The sequence below is a fragment of the Anolis sagrei genome, chromosome 1 (genome assembly GCF_037176765.1).
Source record: "Anolis sagrei isolate rAnoSag1 chromosome 1, rAnoSag1.mat, whole genome shotgun sequence".
In the NCBI taxonomy this organism is placed as follows: domain Eukaryota; kingdom Metazoa; phylum Chordata; class Lepidosauria; order Squamata; family Dactyloidae; genus Anolis; species Anolis sagrei.
This window is the reverse complement of record NC_090021.1, coordinates 118724926-118741670: the sequence shown is the minus strand read 5'-3', so window position 1 is coordinate 118741670 and position 16745 is coordinate 118724926. Positions and strand designations below refer to the sequence as shown.

The 16745-nt window shown below is 40.5% G+C and overlaps 2 protein-coding genes across 30 annotated transcripts in view; one reads left to right on the top strand and one right to left on the bottom strand.

Annotated features, from left to right (window-relative positions):
* The window catches only part of ZNF451 (zinc finger protein 451), a 102671-nt gene that overhangs the window by 32334 nt on the left and 53592 nt on the right, over positions 1–16745 (top strand). The window lies entirely within an intron of this gene.
* The window catches only part of DST (dystonin), a 411253-nt gene that overhangs the window by 386853 nt on the left and 7655 nt on the right, over positions 1–16745 (bottom strand). For 21 of the 28 annotated variants that reach the window (XM_060752763.2, XM_060752758.2, XM_060752766.2 and 18 more), the window contains exon 2: positions 16530–16591. In XM_060752763.2, coding sequence (XP_060608746.2) covers positions 16530–16591 — 62 coding nt within the window. The remainder of the gene's footprint in view (positions 1–16529; positions 16592–16745) is intronic. The other 7 variants (XM_060752760.2, XM_060752767.2, XM_060752788.2 and 4 more) reach the window with 1 other exon arrangement.

Here is a 16745-nt window from a genome sequence, read left to right as displayed (position 1 = left end):
GACTTATATTAAAATGCATATCACACAAGGCAGATGTTTTGAGCCTTTCCTCTTGAACAGAATGTCTCTCATACTTGGAAAGATACCTCAAAGGCCAGCCACCACCATGGTCAGGTACATGCGTAGCTGGTCTTTGGTGCCCCATATTAAGACCTCTTCTGCAGCAGCCTCATACAAGATTTTCAGGCACAGGGTCCAGATCTTAACCCAACCTTTTTTTGACCAGGAACAACTTTGAGCAGGGACCACTTCAACAGGGACCACTTCAACAGGGACCAATCTCCAGCATTAGTAGCAAAAGGGTTATGAATCAGTTTTTGGTCAAGTTTTGATTCAGTTTGGTTATTTGGGGTGCTGCTTCAAAAAATTGTATTGGATAGACCACATCAGCTCTCGTTTCTGCCATCCAGTAGTTGCCATCTGCTCGCCCACAAAAAACCACATTTAATAAACCTCAGCACTATAAGAGGGTTTTGTGAGACAAGTTGCTCTTGTTGCAGCCATGTAGTAACGTTGAGACGGCAGACTATATTTTAGTTCTTGCGGACCACTGATGGTCCACGGACCACAGGCTGGGAACCACTGTTCTACTTCAAATGCAACAATATCATGTATGTGTTCCACATCCTATTATCTGGTTAGTTTTTTTAAAGTACAAAAAGTAAACCACAACAGTGCAATTGAATCATTATAGAATCTCAGACTTCATTACTTCCATCATTTTTCTTACAAAAACCTGACTTACAAACAACTCACAGTTAAGAAGGGAAGTGAGACAACAGGAAGTGAGAGAAAGCTACCCCTTGGAAGGGAAATTTACTCCTGAAATAATTATCATGGGGAAAGAGGTTCTCAACTGAAGGTTTATCACCAATCCTTGTTTCGACAATAAGCCAATTTTTTCAAAATGCAATGATCACTGAGACAGAAAGTGAGGGGAAATCTTCAAACAGGGGCACAGAAAGCAAAACAAACACCACAGGGCTGTTAACCCTCCCCTATGCTATCCAAAGCTATATATATAAAACACACAGATTCAACTTAAGAACAAGCCTATAGAACCTATCTTGTTCATAACTTGGGAACTGCCTATACATTTGAATTATGTCATTGCACCATTTCCCACACACAAGCATAAGAGGATGGAGAAGAAAAGTACAGTAGATCTTTTAGAAACTTTTTGGGAGCCCAGTGACCTCCCAGTTCAACTACTAGAAGTATTCCTGGAGTTTTCCTACTGGAGTTTCCATAAAATCCCCAAGAGAGGAGCAACGAAACTACAGCCACACCATGGCCCTTGTATTTGCAATATCTCAACAAGACACTCTTACAAAAATAGTTATTAAACTATATTTTTCCCAGTAGAAAATAATCATTTAAAAAAAAAAAACAACCCCTAACTACGGTACAGCATTGGGAGAACCAGAACATTGCACAATAAGCTCCAGGCGAAGATAGGACTAACAGTGCAATTGTAGTATAACATTATTGTGTGATAAATCAATAAACATGTAATTGCTATTATTTATATAAAGCAGTCAGATTAATTCCTGCCACGTTGTAACATTATTGCTGAAGAATTATACTGGTTACATCCACTATTTTGTCCTGGGAAAAACTTATTTTTCTCCAGAGACTTAGACTTCTTCTGAAGCAAGCTTTTATTTTATTTTAATTTTTTTTGAGCTCCTGGTAGTGCAATGGGGTAGATCCTTGTGCCAGCTGGACTGATGACCAACAGATCAGAGGTTCGAATCTGGAGAGAGCATGGGTGAACTCCCTCTGTCAGTTCCAGCTCCCCATGTGGGGACATGAGAGAAGCCTCCCACAAGGATGGTAAAACATCAAAACATTTGGATGTCCCCTGGGCAATGTCTTTGCAGACGGCCAATTCTCTCACACCAGAAGCAACTTGCAGTTTCTCAAGACACACAAAAAAGCGCAAGCTTTTCATGGCCATCCAGGGAACCTGTGGTATTTTTACAGGGGTGCAATTATGTTGTGTCATATTTCGTTACAAGCATTACTGTACTTTTCTGTATAGTCAGGTTGACTGCTTAACAGTTCAGGAAGTAAAGAACATGTTGTTAGCTCCAGTCACTCCCATCCTGGGCAATGGAGAAACAACTGGATTCTGTCACAAATAACAGTTGTACAGTATTACAACCTGAACTTGGATCATATATAATCTAAAAAAGTGCATGCGATAATAAATATTTTGGTCTTTAAGATTCTACAGTGTTCTTTGTTGGAACAGATGTACTAATTGTTGCCATTTCTGACATAATTTATTTTTAAAAAATGTTACCGGTTTTGAGCTCTGATCAAATCCACTATATCAGTTAGGGCCTTTCTACACAGCCATATAACCCAGAATATCAAGGCAGATCATCCATAATATCTGCTTTGAACTGGGTTATCCGAGTCCACACTACTATATAATCCAGTTCAATGTGGATTTTATACAGCTGTGTGGAAGGTGCCTAAGTCCTGGGCAGGGCGTCTCCATGGTCACACAGCCTCGCGCTGAGAGTACTTCAATGGCCTAACTGCCCACTGCCGGCCATAACAACACCTCTTTGGCCCTGCTGCCTTACAGCTCCTGGGCAGGGCGCCTCCATGATCACAAAGCTTCACGCTGAGAGTACTGCAATGGCCTAACTGCCCACTGCCGGTCATAGCAACACCTGCGAGGGGCCATAGCAACGCCTCTTCGGCCCTGCTGTCTTACAACTCCTGGGCAGGGCATCTTCATGGCCACACAGTCTCGTGGCAAGAGTACTTCAACGGCCTAGCTGCCTGGTCATAGCAACACCTATTGAATGACTCTTTGTGTCTTAATTGTATTTACAGCAAGACCAGAATGAAGTCCAAAGAAAATAGCGCGCAAATCTGAAACAATTATATCTTGTAAACCACTCTGAGTCCCCTTCGGGGTGAGAAGGACAGCATATAAATGTAGTAAATAAATAAGTCACTGCATCCACTTGTAACAGAATACAGAACGGGAATTAGTGGTAGAAGAGAGTATACCACTTCAAACTATGGGTTAAAACCAGTTGTTTGATCAAACTGTAGTGGCTCAATGGCAACTGGTGGGTGGCAATAAATCAATCTAGCGTTCATTTATTTATTAAGGGGAGGCTAGGATTCAGCACCTTGAATAATAGTTTTAAGATCTTGACTCCAAACCAGGTAATTCACCTGTCAAGTGACATAGCAGTCATTAGCTGCCACTGGTGTAGATCCATTAAATCATTAATGTTTACAAAAGCATTGGCTTACTATTCAGCAATTGATTCATTGGGTCTTGTTGGGATTCATCATTGCATTTAGGTCTGGCTTTTCTATGCGAAAAAAAAACACCCTGGAGTAGAAAACTAGCACAAAAAAACAGCACAGAGATTGTTTCCTGCCTATATTTTTGAAGAAAATTTGGCAGGACATTGTAAATATACAGGGGGGGGAGGGGTTGAATTCCTTATCTCTTACCTGTTGTTTTAGGCTTTCCAATCTACCCTACTACATCTGTATTCTTGTTCTGTGGCAACAATATTATCAGACAGTCTAATACAAATCCATATAGAAAAATTTTAGATAGCAGTTGACACTCCTTGTATGACACTGTCAAAGGTGAGAGTGTCCTTTTTTAAACACAAAAGAAAGTTTCGACATTCTGTAATAAAAGCTGTGGATGTGATACGTTTTGGGTTCAACCTATCTTAGAGACTGCATCTCCTTTTATGAACCAGCGCGGGCTCTGAGATCTAGCGGGGAGGCCCTCCTCTCAGTCCCACCTCTGTCTCAAGTGCGGTTGGTGGGAACGAGAGAGAGGGCCTTCTCAGTGGTGGCCCCCTGGCTCTGGAATGCCCTCTCTAGAGAGGTTAGGTTAGCCCCCTCTCTTCAAGCCTTCCGATACTGTCTAAAAGCATGGCCTTTTAAATAAGCCTTTGATCTTGAGTAGATTTTAAGGGTTAGTCTGAGGACTTGGCGACTACATTTCAGCACTTCATTGAAAACAATCAGTTTTATCCGCAGTTATGACTGCGTTTTATGAATTTGGAATATTACTTTTATTATGTGTTATTTTATGGATGTCTGCTCATATTTTTATCACTTTGATGTCTATGTAATTGTTTTTATTTTATGTGTGGCACTTTGGAGTGCTTTGTTAGCCACTCAGAGTCCCTTCGGGGTGATGGTGGCAGGGTACAAATAACATTTATTATTATTATTATTATTATTATTATCCTCACATTCCTCTACCATGCATTAGCTCAATAAGGTCAAAGTGTCGGTGACATAAAGCATCAATGAAAAAAGAATTATTTCCTATTTATAATGTTTTTTATATTTACTGGAAGGATGTCAGGGTGAGTTCTGATGGAGAGTATTCAGAAGAAGCTAGCCACGTTGGATGTAAGATTCTGGGTGCGGTAGTCCAAGAAAATATATTTTCCAAGTTCTAATTCAGAACATACCACATTTTGTCAATAGAGACAACCTCCCCTGATTTCAAATAAAGGGCTAACGTTGAGAGACAATGACTTGCCAAAATAGTTTATGGAAGGGGCAATATTTTAACTACTGGTAGCAACAGTGTGATGCACAACTTAATATCCCAGGTTTCTTTGCTAGTACCTGGAGATCCTCCAACCATAGTCTGATGCAAAAGTCATGCACTGTGAATTAAAAAATAACATGTCTGGAAACAAACTTTAAGTGCTAGAACTAGAAAAAGACTCATAGCCCTTCCATATAACTATCTCAAGTTTTCTTAATTTCAGCAATAAATCAGTGGGGTGGGAGTCATTTTTGTTGTTAAACATTTTATCAGCAAATACCCTTGCCAATGTACTGCAAACTTTCCACAGATCTACCTGTAAATTCAAATCTGGCTTTCCTTCTCCCATCTTGCAACAGTAGTCCAGTTCAAAGCAAGCACCAGTGAGTTCAATGCAGCAGATTCCTAGGAAACTGGGTATAAGACTCACGAGACCTTGGCCATTCTGTGACACCAGTTGTCAAGTGGTTGTTTGATTTCTGCTGTTTGCTAAACTATTCCTATTTAGAAAACAGAAAGACAGAGGAAGTCCAGATTGTTGCCATCCTCCTCCAGACAGCCACTGTGAAGATAACACTCACATTTATAATTAGGGGACTGTCACTGTGCTGGAGAGATAAACACAGATGCCCAATTTGTAGGGGAAATGTTTTGTCTGTAATGTCAGTTTTATAGACATTTTCTATAGAAAGAAAGGTAATTTAGTTAGCAATGCAATACTTACAGTGTGCCCTCCCTCCAAGGAGCAGATCCCAAAGACACCGTGTTTACTATTTCTGTATGTGGCCCTTACTTTGTGTGCATAGAACCCAGGGACACCAAATGTGATCTTCTCTATCTTCATTTACCAGACCTGGGACCCAATCTCTGGTCCCAAAAGATAGGCAAAGTCCCTATCGTCTGACCACAAGTGTGTAGAGATTTTAAAAAGGAACATAAAGATTAGGATTTTCAATCTACCTTCATTTAGTGACAAAAACAGGGTTTTATTATACCCTGGCAATTTTGTATCTGTGTCCCTAAAGAGTTTCTCAAATGCTTTAATCTCAACTATCCATTCTTCCCTTCATCCATACCATGTATCACTTATTTTTCAAACGAGTTTGCTTTGGTCAAGACCTTAGCAATCCTTCTGCTGCACATGAAGAGAAAATCTCAGCACACACCAACATAGCATTTATCTACAGTAAAAATGTAAAGGTAAAGGTTTCCCCTGACATTAAGTCTAGATGTGCCCCACTCTGAAGAGTGGTGCTCATCTCAATTTCTAAGCCAAAGAGCTGGCATTGTCCATAGAAGTCTCCAAGGTCATGTGGCTGGCATGACTGCTTGGAGCGCTGTTATCTTCCTGCCAGAGCAGTACCTAATGATCTACTCACATTTGCATGTTTTTGAACTGCTAAATTGGCAGAAGCTGGGCATAATAAGCGGGAGCTCACCCCGCTCCCTGGATTCAAACTGCTGACCTATTGGTCAGCAAGTTCAGCAGCTCAGCAGTTTAACCTACAGTATATCTACAGTATATCCAGGTATTTTGCGAGCCATTTACCCAGCACATCTCAATCACATCCACCATAAATGTGAAATACAACAGAATGAGCATTTGAAATGTTACTTTCTTCAATCTTAAAAATTTCTCCATATCTCCTGCTATAAATTTGAACAATACAACTGAGTGAAATGGCATCCATCACAACAGATAAATTCTGGGAACAATAATGCCCTATATAACAGATGGGGAAGGAACTGAGAGAAAGAACATAATTGCTTTCATATCACGGAGATAAATGCTTCCATATTATTATTTGACTACCTTTTTTCTTTGACCTTGCTCCTTAAACCTTCAGTGCTTAATGGAATATAGTTCTAAATTCCTAGGGGGGAAATGCCTCCCGACAAAAGTGATTGAGTTTGGTAAGAACTGGGAGATGGTTCTTTGAATAGCTAGCAGCTTCCATCTCTTTCTCTTTCTCATTCTCTCTCTCTCTCTCTTTGAATGCACTTCAACAAATAAAACAGAAGTATAATTCAGCTTAGAGGCTTTGCCGAGTTTTCTTTTCACTTGAGCTTTGTGTACACGCAACAGCTTAGAAATAACCCTGAAATTTTCTTACTGAATTATAGCCTGAGACTTCCAGAGCTATTCATTATCATTCTGTAGTAGCAACAAGAATAATATTTTTAGCCGTTTGTCCTGTTAAGATGAAAGTGGGTTGACTGTGGTAATGGGCCAGACAATGAAGATGGATTTGGCATGCATGTGTACACATGCACACACACAACCACCAGCAAGTCACTAGTTGTCAAATGGGGGAGGTGGGGGAGAGGGATGTACTCAGCTATTACATCTGGCAGGTTGAGTTTTCTGTTATCAGAATTAACGATAGGATTTTGTTATGTGCCTTTGCTTCTCTGGGTGACCTATTTTTATCACCAGACGTGTATAAGCATCTTATCTATATGACAGAACGAATAAAGAGATGTCATCCCTTTCAGTGACAGTGACAATCCAACAGTTGCAAAGTCTATAAAATGTAAATTTTACTAAAGTGCAATCCTTCAGCACAGAACTAATAAATGCTGTCACCTCCCCACATCCGGAAAAAGGAACAATCAAACGTTGGTTCCTTTGAAGTGGGAATAAAGTCATGTCAGCTGAATAACAAAACAAAAACAAAAAAACCCTCTGGAGTTGGTTTTTTTGCCATGAGAAATATACACAGCACTATTAGATGAATATTGAGAAATCTTCCATTTTTGTTGTTGTCATCATTGTCATCATCATTGCAGTTAAACTTTCACCGGGAAAAATACATTATAGCTAGACCGAGACAGTGGCTGATTGTCTGGGCATTTCTTCTCAATTTATCTCTGGATCTTCCTCTCTTTTGAAGGACAGTTTGCGATGAGTCATGATTTCCCCCGCTTATTTAAGCCAGTCTGCAAAGAAGACACTGCCAAAGAATCAACTGCATGTCTGGCCAACTTTCATGGGTGCCATCTTGCCTTTTGCCACAAGCCATAAATCATCATTGGACAGTCTAAAGTACAATATTGCTTTGGCTAAGAGGTGGGTTGGGTTGTGTGTGCGTAAAAGGGCTGAAGAGACAGGGGATTTGGAAAACAAAATATTATTACAGATACAAGTACAAAAAAAGGAAATGTAAAATCCATACAATCAAAATGTGTATGCTATTTACAGAGGGTGCATCTCCACTGACCACTTAGGTTAATATAGGTAGAGATCAGGCCTGCAGCGACTAGATGCTGCTCAGGGCTAATATAGTTAACCTCGAGTAAAGTTACCTTAATACTGCCTTTCTCCAGGTTAACCTAAGTCAGAGGAAAGTCTGAGTTCTGCCCCAGGATTCGGGCTTTTCCCCAACTTAGGAACTGTCAAAACAGTTGGACCGGTTCCCAATTCAAAGTGGATACAAATGTCTTGACTGCCATCCCACGTTTTCTGAGCTCAGGTGGTCCAGGGATCCCCCCCCCCCCCCCAGTGTTAAAATTGTCCCCAGCCACGACATGGCGCCTATCTTCTTCCCAGCACTCTTCCTAACGTAAGGCAGAGCACTACCTGGCCAGTGCGCTGGCACTGTGGCTGACATCAGGCAGTGCTCTGAGGAGTGGATAGGTAGTATTGTGTCACGTTTGGAGACTGTAACGACATGGGGGGCAGGAGGGACCCCCAGGGTGGCCACACAGTAGTACTGAGATATGTTCACCATGACTGGGCATTACAAACTCCTTGCCACCTCTAAGGCATCTCAGGGCATTCTAGTGAGGACTCTATGTGGGCCTGGCCTAGCATTCAGGACATTGGATTGGGCCTGTATTAGATGTCGGTGTGGAAAGTCAGACATTCATTTACTGAACGCTGTCTGTGAAAATAAATGAATGCGGCCCAACCCCAGGTATCATTATCAAAATAAAGCTGACTGGAAATAGTTTTCACTAACTCCAAAGGTAGAGGATTCAGCTCTAATTTCTCAATGGAGAAAGACATACTAAGGGTCCATCTACACTGTAGAATTAATGAAGTTTGACACCACATTAGCTGCCATGGTTCAATGCTATGGAATTCTGATGTTTGTAGTTTAGTTAGGCACAAGCACTCTCTGACAAAGAGGATTATATAAAACAAGAATTAGCATTGTGCCTTGGCAGTTAAAGTGATATTAAACTGCATTAATTCAACAGTGTGGATGCACTCTAAATGTGGCCATATATTTTCATTAAAAAATATAATAATGGTAAACTCCATTCTTCAAGGCCATGTGACAAGCAGCATATTGGATCTTGATAAGATCCATCATGCCAAAGCTTGTTTAAACACATGCACACATGTGGGCAAATTTGCACGTTAGTTTCTTTGTTGTCCTGCTGTGGTTTGGAAGGTCCTTTGTCTGCTCTCTTTAGTTGAAGAGATATGGTGCATTAGGTAGTTTTAGAAATACATACGTAAAATCAGAAAAGGTACTATTTTAATACCAGACATGGACCCTGGAACTCAACACTGGTAGGCAGGCCCTTATGAATTTGGGGTTTTTCCATGTATGCTTACAGATCAACAAAATGCAAAAATGAATGATAACGCAGTATGATCTCCTTATCTAGATTCGATATCAATGGTTCCACTTCCTCATGCACTAAGTAATAGGCTATACACTGACCTCCACACATTAAAAATCTCACGTACAGGCGTCTTCCAAGAACTTGGAAGGCCACCATACTCGGACAATAAGGGATCGATCGCCTAAGCAAGTAAGCTAGTGCCAAATAATATATCTAAAGCAGTGGTTCCCATCCTGTGGTCTATGGACCACCAGTGATCTGCAAGAACTAAAATATGGTCCACAGCCTCAAGAGGCCAGAAATGGCACCACAGCACAGAGAGTATATAGGATCAGTGCTTCTTTTAGGTTCTCCTGGTACAGATTAAGCTCTTATCTTTCACAATTGTACTCAGACAACTTTTTGATAAAGGTATAATACAGTGACCTGTGGCTAAATCAACACAGTTTTGGGTTTAACTGTAATTTTTAGACTTATACATGTGTACATAGGGTCTATTTTTGAGCCGACTCCATTTGAAAGAATGCACACGTGTCAAATATGTAAAACCCCTTCCTCAACACTTCAAACAACATTGAACTTATGTGTGCCACCTTTTTACATATTTTCACTTCACAAGATGGTAGATGTTTCATAGGATTTTAAAGATTATTATTTACTATGCTATGTATGTGTCCAAAGCAGCATTATGGATAGCTATTGTAGCAACTCAGTGTCTGGAATGATCCTCAGCGGACCACTGTACTGGTTATCCTTTCCGGATTTTGAATACACTGATGTCAAAGTAGTAAGAAGGATGGATGGACTGTCTCCATTTGCATTCTTTTCCTTTGTAAAGACAAATCGATTCCCTGTGGCACCAGAGAAGCTAAGACTCATTGAAAGTCAATAGGACTTGGGCTGCCCCAAACGCCTGAGGCTGCACTCTCTCACTCATAACTGTGAATTGCTTAAAATCCCACTGAGGTAGAGGTGATTTAAGCAGATCCCTGTACAGCATTGTAGCCTACGGTTGCAATTTTTCAATAGATTACTTTTAATGAGATTTGTCCTGCTGAAACAGTTTTGAGGACCAGTTTATGCATGATGGGGAACAGACATTGAAGTAACTAATTCTTCAACTTGGAAACTATAGAGAAATGTGTTGTCGAAGGCTTTCATGGCCGGAATCACTGGGTTATTGTAGGTTTTTCCGGGTTATATGGCCATGTTCTAGAGGCATTTTCTCCTGACGTTTCGCCTGCATCTGTAGCAAGCATCCTCAGAGGTAGTGAGGATCCTACCTCTGAGGATGCTTGCCATAGATGCAAGCGAAACATCAGGAGAAAATGCCTCTAGAAACATGGCCATATAACCCGGAAAAACCTACAACAACCCACTATAGAAAAAATCAGTGCATCAGAGATCAAGGTGTAGGTCACATGGACTGTAATCTTGAAGACATTTGGAGACAAGGGTCAGAGCAACGACTATGTTTTCAGAAAGAATTACAGTAATTAGAGGGAGGGAGGGAGGGAGGGAGGGAGGGAGCAAGCTTGGTGAGACACCTACCTCCTAGTTTACATTTGCCATAACTTGCTGTTGCTAAAACGTCTCTAACTCTACGTTTCATTTGCCACTAGGATGGCTGTTGTTGTTTTTGTGTATTCTCAAAACATTTCTGATTGCAGGACACACACTAGACTGGCTGATGTTGTTCTATAATCATTTCTGATTATTTTATTTATTTATCTTGTCAGGGCGAACCAAAACAGTTGTATTGCATTAAAACAAACAGACAAAACACAAAGTTTGCAGACTTGGTATTCTATCAAATGTCCTTTGACCAGTAGCTGACCACTTGGAGTGCCTCTGGTGTTGCTGCAATAAGGTCCTCCATTGTGCATGTGGCAAGGCTCAGGTTACATTGCAGTAGGTGGTCTCTGGTTTGCAATTCTCCACACTCGCATGTCATGGATTCCACTTTGTAGCCCCATTTCTTAAGGTTGGCTCTGCATCTCATGGTGCCAGAATGCAGTCTGTTCTGTGTGCCCAGGAGGGAGTCTCTCATTTGGTACCAGCCATTGAGTGAGTTTCTGGGTTTGAGCCTGCCACTTTTGGACTCTTGCTTGTTGAGGTGTTCCAGCAAGTGTCTCTGTAGATCTTAGAAAACTATTTCTTGATTTAAGTCATTGCCGTGCTGGCTGATACCCAAACAGGGGGTGGGCTGGAGAGGTCACTGCCTTGATCCTTTCACTATTGGTAGTGAAAGGATTTCTGATTATATGACAAGATGAAAAAACAGCTGTCATCTCTTGCAGAGACAGTGAAAGCATAACAGGCCAAAAAACACAATTCTAAGAAGAACGTATTGTACCAATTTTTTGGATGAATTTGTTCAGTGGAGGTTTGTCCTTGCCTTCCTCTGAGGTTAAGAGAGTATGACTTGACCATAGATACTCAGTGGGTTTCCATGGACAAGTGGGGATTTGAATTCTGGTCTCTCAGTGCCCTCGTCCACACTTGTTCTCACTAGGTTGGCTACTGAAGGGAAAGACGTAACTTTGGCTATAATTACTTATTCCTTTGTTAAGATAATAAAGGAAAATGGGGGTTGTCTGATTCCCCAAATTTACTAAGAAGATTCAGTCTTTCAAGAAATAGCTTTCTAAGATCTACAGAGATACTTGCAGGAACACCTCAGCAAGTGAGAGCCCAAAAGTGGCAGACTAAAACACCGAACCTCAAGCCATGGCTGATATCAAATGAGAGACTCCTCCCTGGGCACACAGAAAACTGGGTGACTTGGAAGTGCTGAACAGATTGCGCTCTGGCACCACCAGATACAGAGCCAACCTTAAGAAATGGGGCCACAAAGTGGAGTCCACGACATGCGAGTGTGAAGAAGAGCAAACCACAGACCACCTATTACAATGCAGTCTGAGCCCTGCCACATGCACAATGGAGTCCTAGGGCTGAGAACGGCGGTTAATAAATGCAGCAAATAAATAAATAAATAAATAAATAAATAAATAAAGCAACACCAGAAGCATTCTGAGTGGCCAGCCACTGGTCAAAGGACATTTAATATAATGCCAAGTTTTTAAACTTTGTGTTTTTAAATACATTGCAACTGTACCCTTGGTTTGCTTCTGATATGATAAATAAATAGCCTTTGCATCATAAGAAATCTCTGCATCAGCAAATACTTGCAATATGACTTATCCCCACTATGTGGTAAACCAGGCATGGGCAAACTTTGACCCTCCAGGTGTTTTGGAGCTGAAGTCCAAAACACCTGGAGGGTCAAAGTTTGCCCATTCCTGGTATAAACTATGATGTCCTCATGACACATTCCCAAATTTTGTCAGAGTGACAAAAGCCTAAATCCTACTGGGTTGTCATTAGAGTATACCATTGATTCAATGAGATTTACTTATGTGCTGACTCACCCTTCAAAAATTGATTCTGAGGGTCTATTATAATTCGGTTTAACCAAAAAGATACCAGAGGAAGGGAATCACACAATGATGTCCCTTTAAAAATAATTAGTCTTCTGGCACTTGCCTCAAGCAGACAGAGTTCTTTCTCCCACCCAGTGATTCTGACCATGAAAGCCTTCGGGCAACACATATGCCAAACAGTTTTGTGAGGTTGGCAATTACTCTTTGTGAATTATAATCCATTTAATAACTCCATGTAATGAAACTCAAGTTTGAAAATAGATCTGAGATGGTTAATAGATAACACTCAAAGTCATTCTTATTTCTAATACCATGCATTCACATCTCTCTCTCTCTCTCTCTCTCTCTCTCTGCATACAAATTGTGTGGTTGCAAAATGACTTTTAGTCCTAGAAATTTGGTGACAGCAATAATAAAAAGTATTTTGATCCAAGGTATTTGCAAATGCTGTTCAATTAGTCAAAGACGTGTAAGCGTAATGTTATAAACATTTAAAACAAAACAATAAAACATTAAATCAACTCTTTTCTTATAACTGTCAAATATTGTTCAAGCCACTTAATTTGAGATAAAGCAAAATGGAGCCTTCTTGTTGACTGAATCATAAGCACTGGAAATACATTCTGGGGTCCCTTCTACACAGCTGAATAAAAACCCACATTTTATGCTTTGAACTGGGATATATGGCAGTGTGGACGCAGATAATCCAAATCAAAGCAGATCTTGCAGGATTTTCTGCCTTGATATTCTGGGTTATATGACTGTGTGGACAGGCCTTGTTCTGTTACTGAGGGCCCATTCAGACGGTACCATTATCCCAGGAGTTTCTGCAGCAAACAGGAGGGTGGCCAGACCTCGTCCCCTGTAAACGCGAAAGCAACTGATACAAAAGGGGAAAAAACATGAGATTTCCAGATGGGGGAATATTGCAGTTTTAAGCTGAATATGCAGACCTTTGCATGTCTGTATGACTCTGCCATCAGAAATACGGGGGTTTTTTATCTGAGTCTGTTCCCGGGTTTTAGATGTTTGTTCCTGATTGGTCGGTTCCTATATAAAGGTGACACTAGAGTAAAAGGCAAAAACTTTGTTTGCGTGCCAGAAACTTCATGAAAAGTGTGGAGGGCACATTTTCCCTGGCCAGGACAAAGTTGTGGCCCTCTAGTCAATGCTGTACATCTTTCACAAGAAGAGCAATCAGGAACAGCCATGTATAACCCAGGATGATGCCACAAGTACACAACCAAATCTGTCTGGACAGATGGCCAGGCAGCCAGGTTCTAAAAAGCATCAATGATGACAAAGTTCTGTTGCTGGCTTGAAAGTGTGTGTTCTTGTTTGATTGTGCAGTGCTGACTTGGGCAGCAGTGGTCCTACCCCATAAACTTTGTTTGTGTGGCATATACTTCATGCAACATCTGGAGGGCACAGTTTCTCTGGCCAGAAAAAACAGAACTTTTGCAGGGATTCACATGTCTGAATCTCCGCATATCCGCATACCCACATATTGAGGGTTTTTGGGTTTTTTTAAGCCAAAGTTTCTGGCAGAAGTCCCATGGCAGCCATCTTGGGAGCGTCTACATCTCACAACAAAGCATCTTGTCTAGACAACGGAGGCAGAAATCCTGGGACCAACAGGTTTGTATGTGGACCTCTTCTGAAGTCCCGGGATGTTTTGCCTCTGTTTAAAACCTGTGACTTAGTGCTGTCTGGAAGCGTCTTGTAATAGTACCATGCATGCAATGTTGTTCTATCAAACACCACAATCTAAGGCCTTCCAGATATTTTTGGATACAATCCAAAACCAGAGGCCATCCTGGCTGTGACTGATGAGAATCCTAAAACATCTGAAAAACTGTATAATACCCAGCCATTCTATAAAAGGGTTTTCAAATGTAAGTCCTACTAAGTCCAATTTAAATAACTCAGAAGAATGCAGAATGCATGCATACATATCAAACACTAGAAAATATGGAGCATTGCTCTACTCCTCGCAACAAATAACCAGTGCTATACACATATAGACCTTATTTTCCAGGGAAATAGGTTAAGATTTTCACTTTAATTGGTTTATGCATTATTTATTTATTTATTTACCACATGTGTACCCTGCCCTTCTCACCCTGAAGGGGACTCAGAGTGGCCTCATAAAAGACAACAATTCAATGCCATCCAGTTACATATCAATAAAATAAACAAATACATTAAGAACCAAACTTTTGAAAACATCAACATTAAAACATCATTAAAATCACACAATCACAAATCATTATCCAAGGCTGTTCCATTTGCCATTGTATTACTTTCATAATCACTTATTGCACTGCTCAATACTAGCTAAAAGCTTGGTCCCACAACCAAGTTTTTAGTTTTTTTCCTGAAGGTTAGGAGTGAGTGGGCAGATCTGATTTTGCTGGGGAAGGAGTTCCATAGATGAGGAGCCACCACTGAGAAGGCCCTGTCTCTCTTCCCCATCAGTCATGCCTGCAAAGGAGGTGGGATTGAGAGCAGGGCCTCCCAAGATAATCTTAACCACCAAGGTGGATCATAGGGGGAGATACGTTTGGACAGGTAAGCTGGGCCAGAACCATTTAGAGCAGTGGTTCTCAACCTGTGGGTCTACAACTCCCAGAAATCCCAGTCAGTTTACCAGCTGTTAGTATTTCTGGGGGTTGAAGGCCAAAACATCTGGGGACCCACTGGTTTAGGAGTTTATAGGATAAAGCCAGCACTTTGAATTGTGCTCGGTAGCAGACTGGCAGTCAGTGGAGCTGATGCAACAGGGGGTTGTATGCTCTCTGTACACCACTCCAGTGAGCAATATGGCTAAGAGTTTACTAGTCCTAGTTTCGCTTGAATGAAAGTAAACTTATAGAAATCATAGGCTTTATTTTTTATTAAATATGCTTGAACTGGAGAAAGTCCCACAGACCTTGTAAGAGGTTATGTCTGAGCAACCATGCATACGTAGGCTGAAGAGAACAGCAATATCAGTTGTTTAACTGGTTTAAACTGAATAATATTAAATGAAGATCTCACCCAATCCTCAAGCCTAGGTTTGAAGCTTAGGTTCATAGAAATCTATCTCAGTATACTGAGAAAAAAAGTACCCAGATTAACATTTTAATTTTCCAGTGGGATTTGACTACTATTTTAATAAAGAATCGGACGTCCTTGAACACTTGAATGATAAGAAAGGGTCAAATCTACAAAGGAGATATCCCTTTAGAATAAGATCACCAGCAAATTGCTTTGAAAGGTTGTTCTTAATGTACGGATGCAATTAAAAAAATTCAGTCCACTGGAAAAAAATATGAAGTGCTAGAAGCACCAAATAACCTTGAATGGCTGCGAGATTAGATGTGCTTGGTTTGCATACATTTGTTACAAGAAGCCAAGAATGTCTTACTTACTGGTTATGATTTTTTTATTTCTTTCATTTTAAGGTAAGCCTTTCTGGGAGAAAGATAATAATGGAAGGCAGGCCTTAATTCTACAGTTGTAGCATAACAACAACTCAAAATTTATATGAGCGCCTCAATCCTCATTGCTCTGGAGTTCTTTCTTTAGTTTCTCTTCATTTCCCAACCCCTTTGTTCTTGCAAATTTGTATAGTGCCAAAATATGCCCAATGGCAGATGACAAAGCAAAATACAACCTTATTTCAGTACTTATTGGATAACTGGTCCTTTCACCTCTAGATTACTATGATTAATAGCTATATCTAGCAAACCGCCCTATTTGATAATATTAAGGTAAAGCATGAAATAATGAATACCTTAGTTGACAAGAACATAATGCTGGTGGATATCAATATATATAATTATTTAAACACATTAAAATCATAACATTTCCAGGGAAATCTTTTTTAAAATAGTGGTAAGTGCTTAAAAAGAAAAAGAAAAAAAAGTGATTTGTACAATGATAAGAAAATTCCTTCTGACCTTGAGATTTCGGGCTAAATAAATTACCTCGGAGCGAAAGTGATGGGTTCTCATTGCAGCGTCTGGAAATAAAAGGGAAAAGGAAACATGAGACAAGGTTTTGCTTCCATATCAGCAAGTTCTACAGAAATGTTTGCTAGGTGCATTGTTGTGTTTACTGCTGAGAATTTAAACTCGATGTACGGCCATCCAAAGAACAAGAGGCACCCAAAGTCA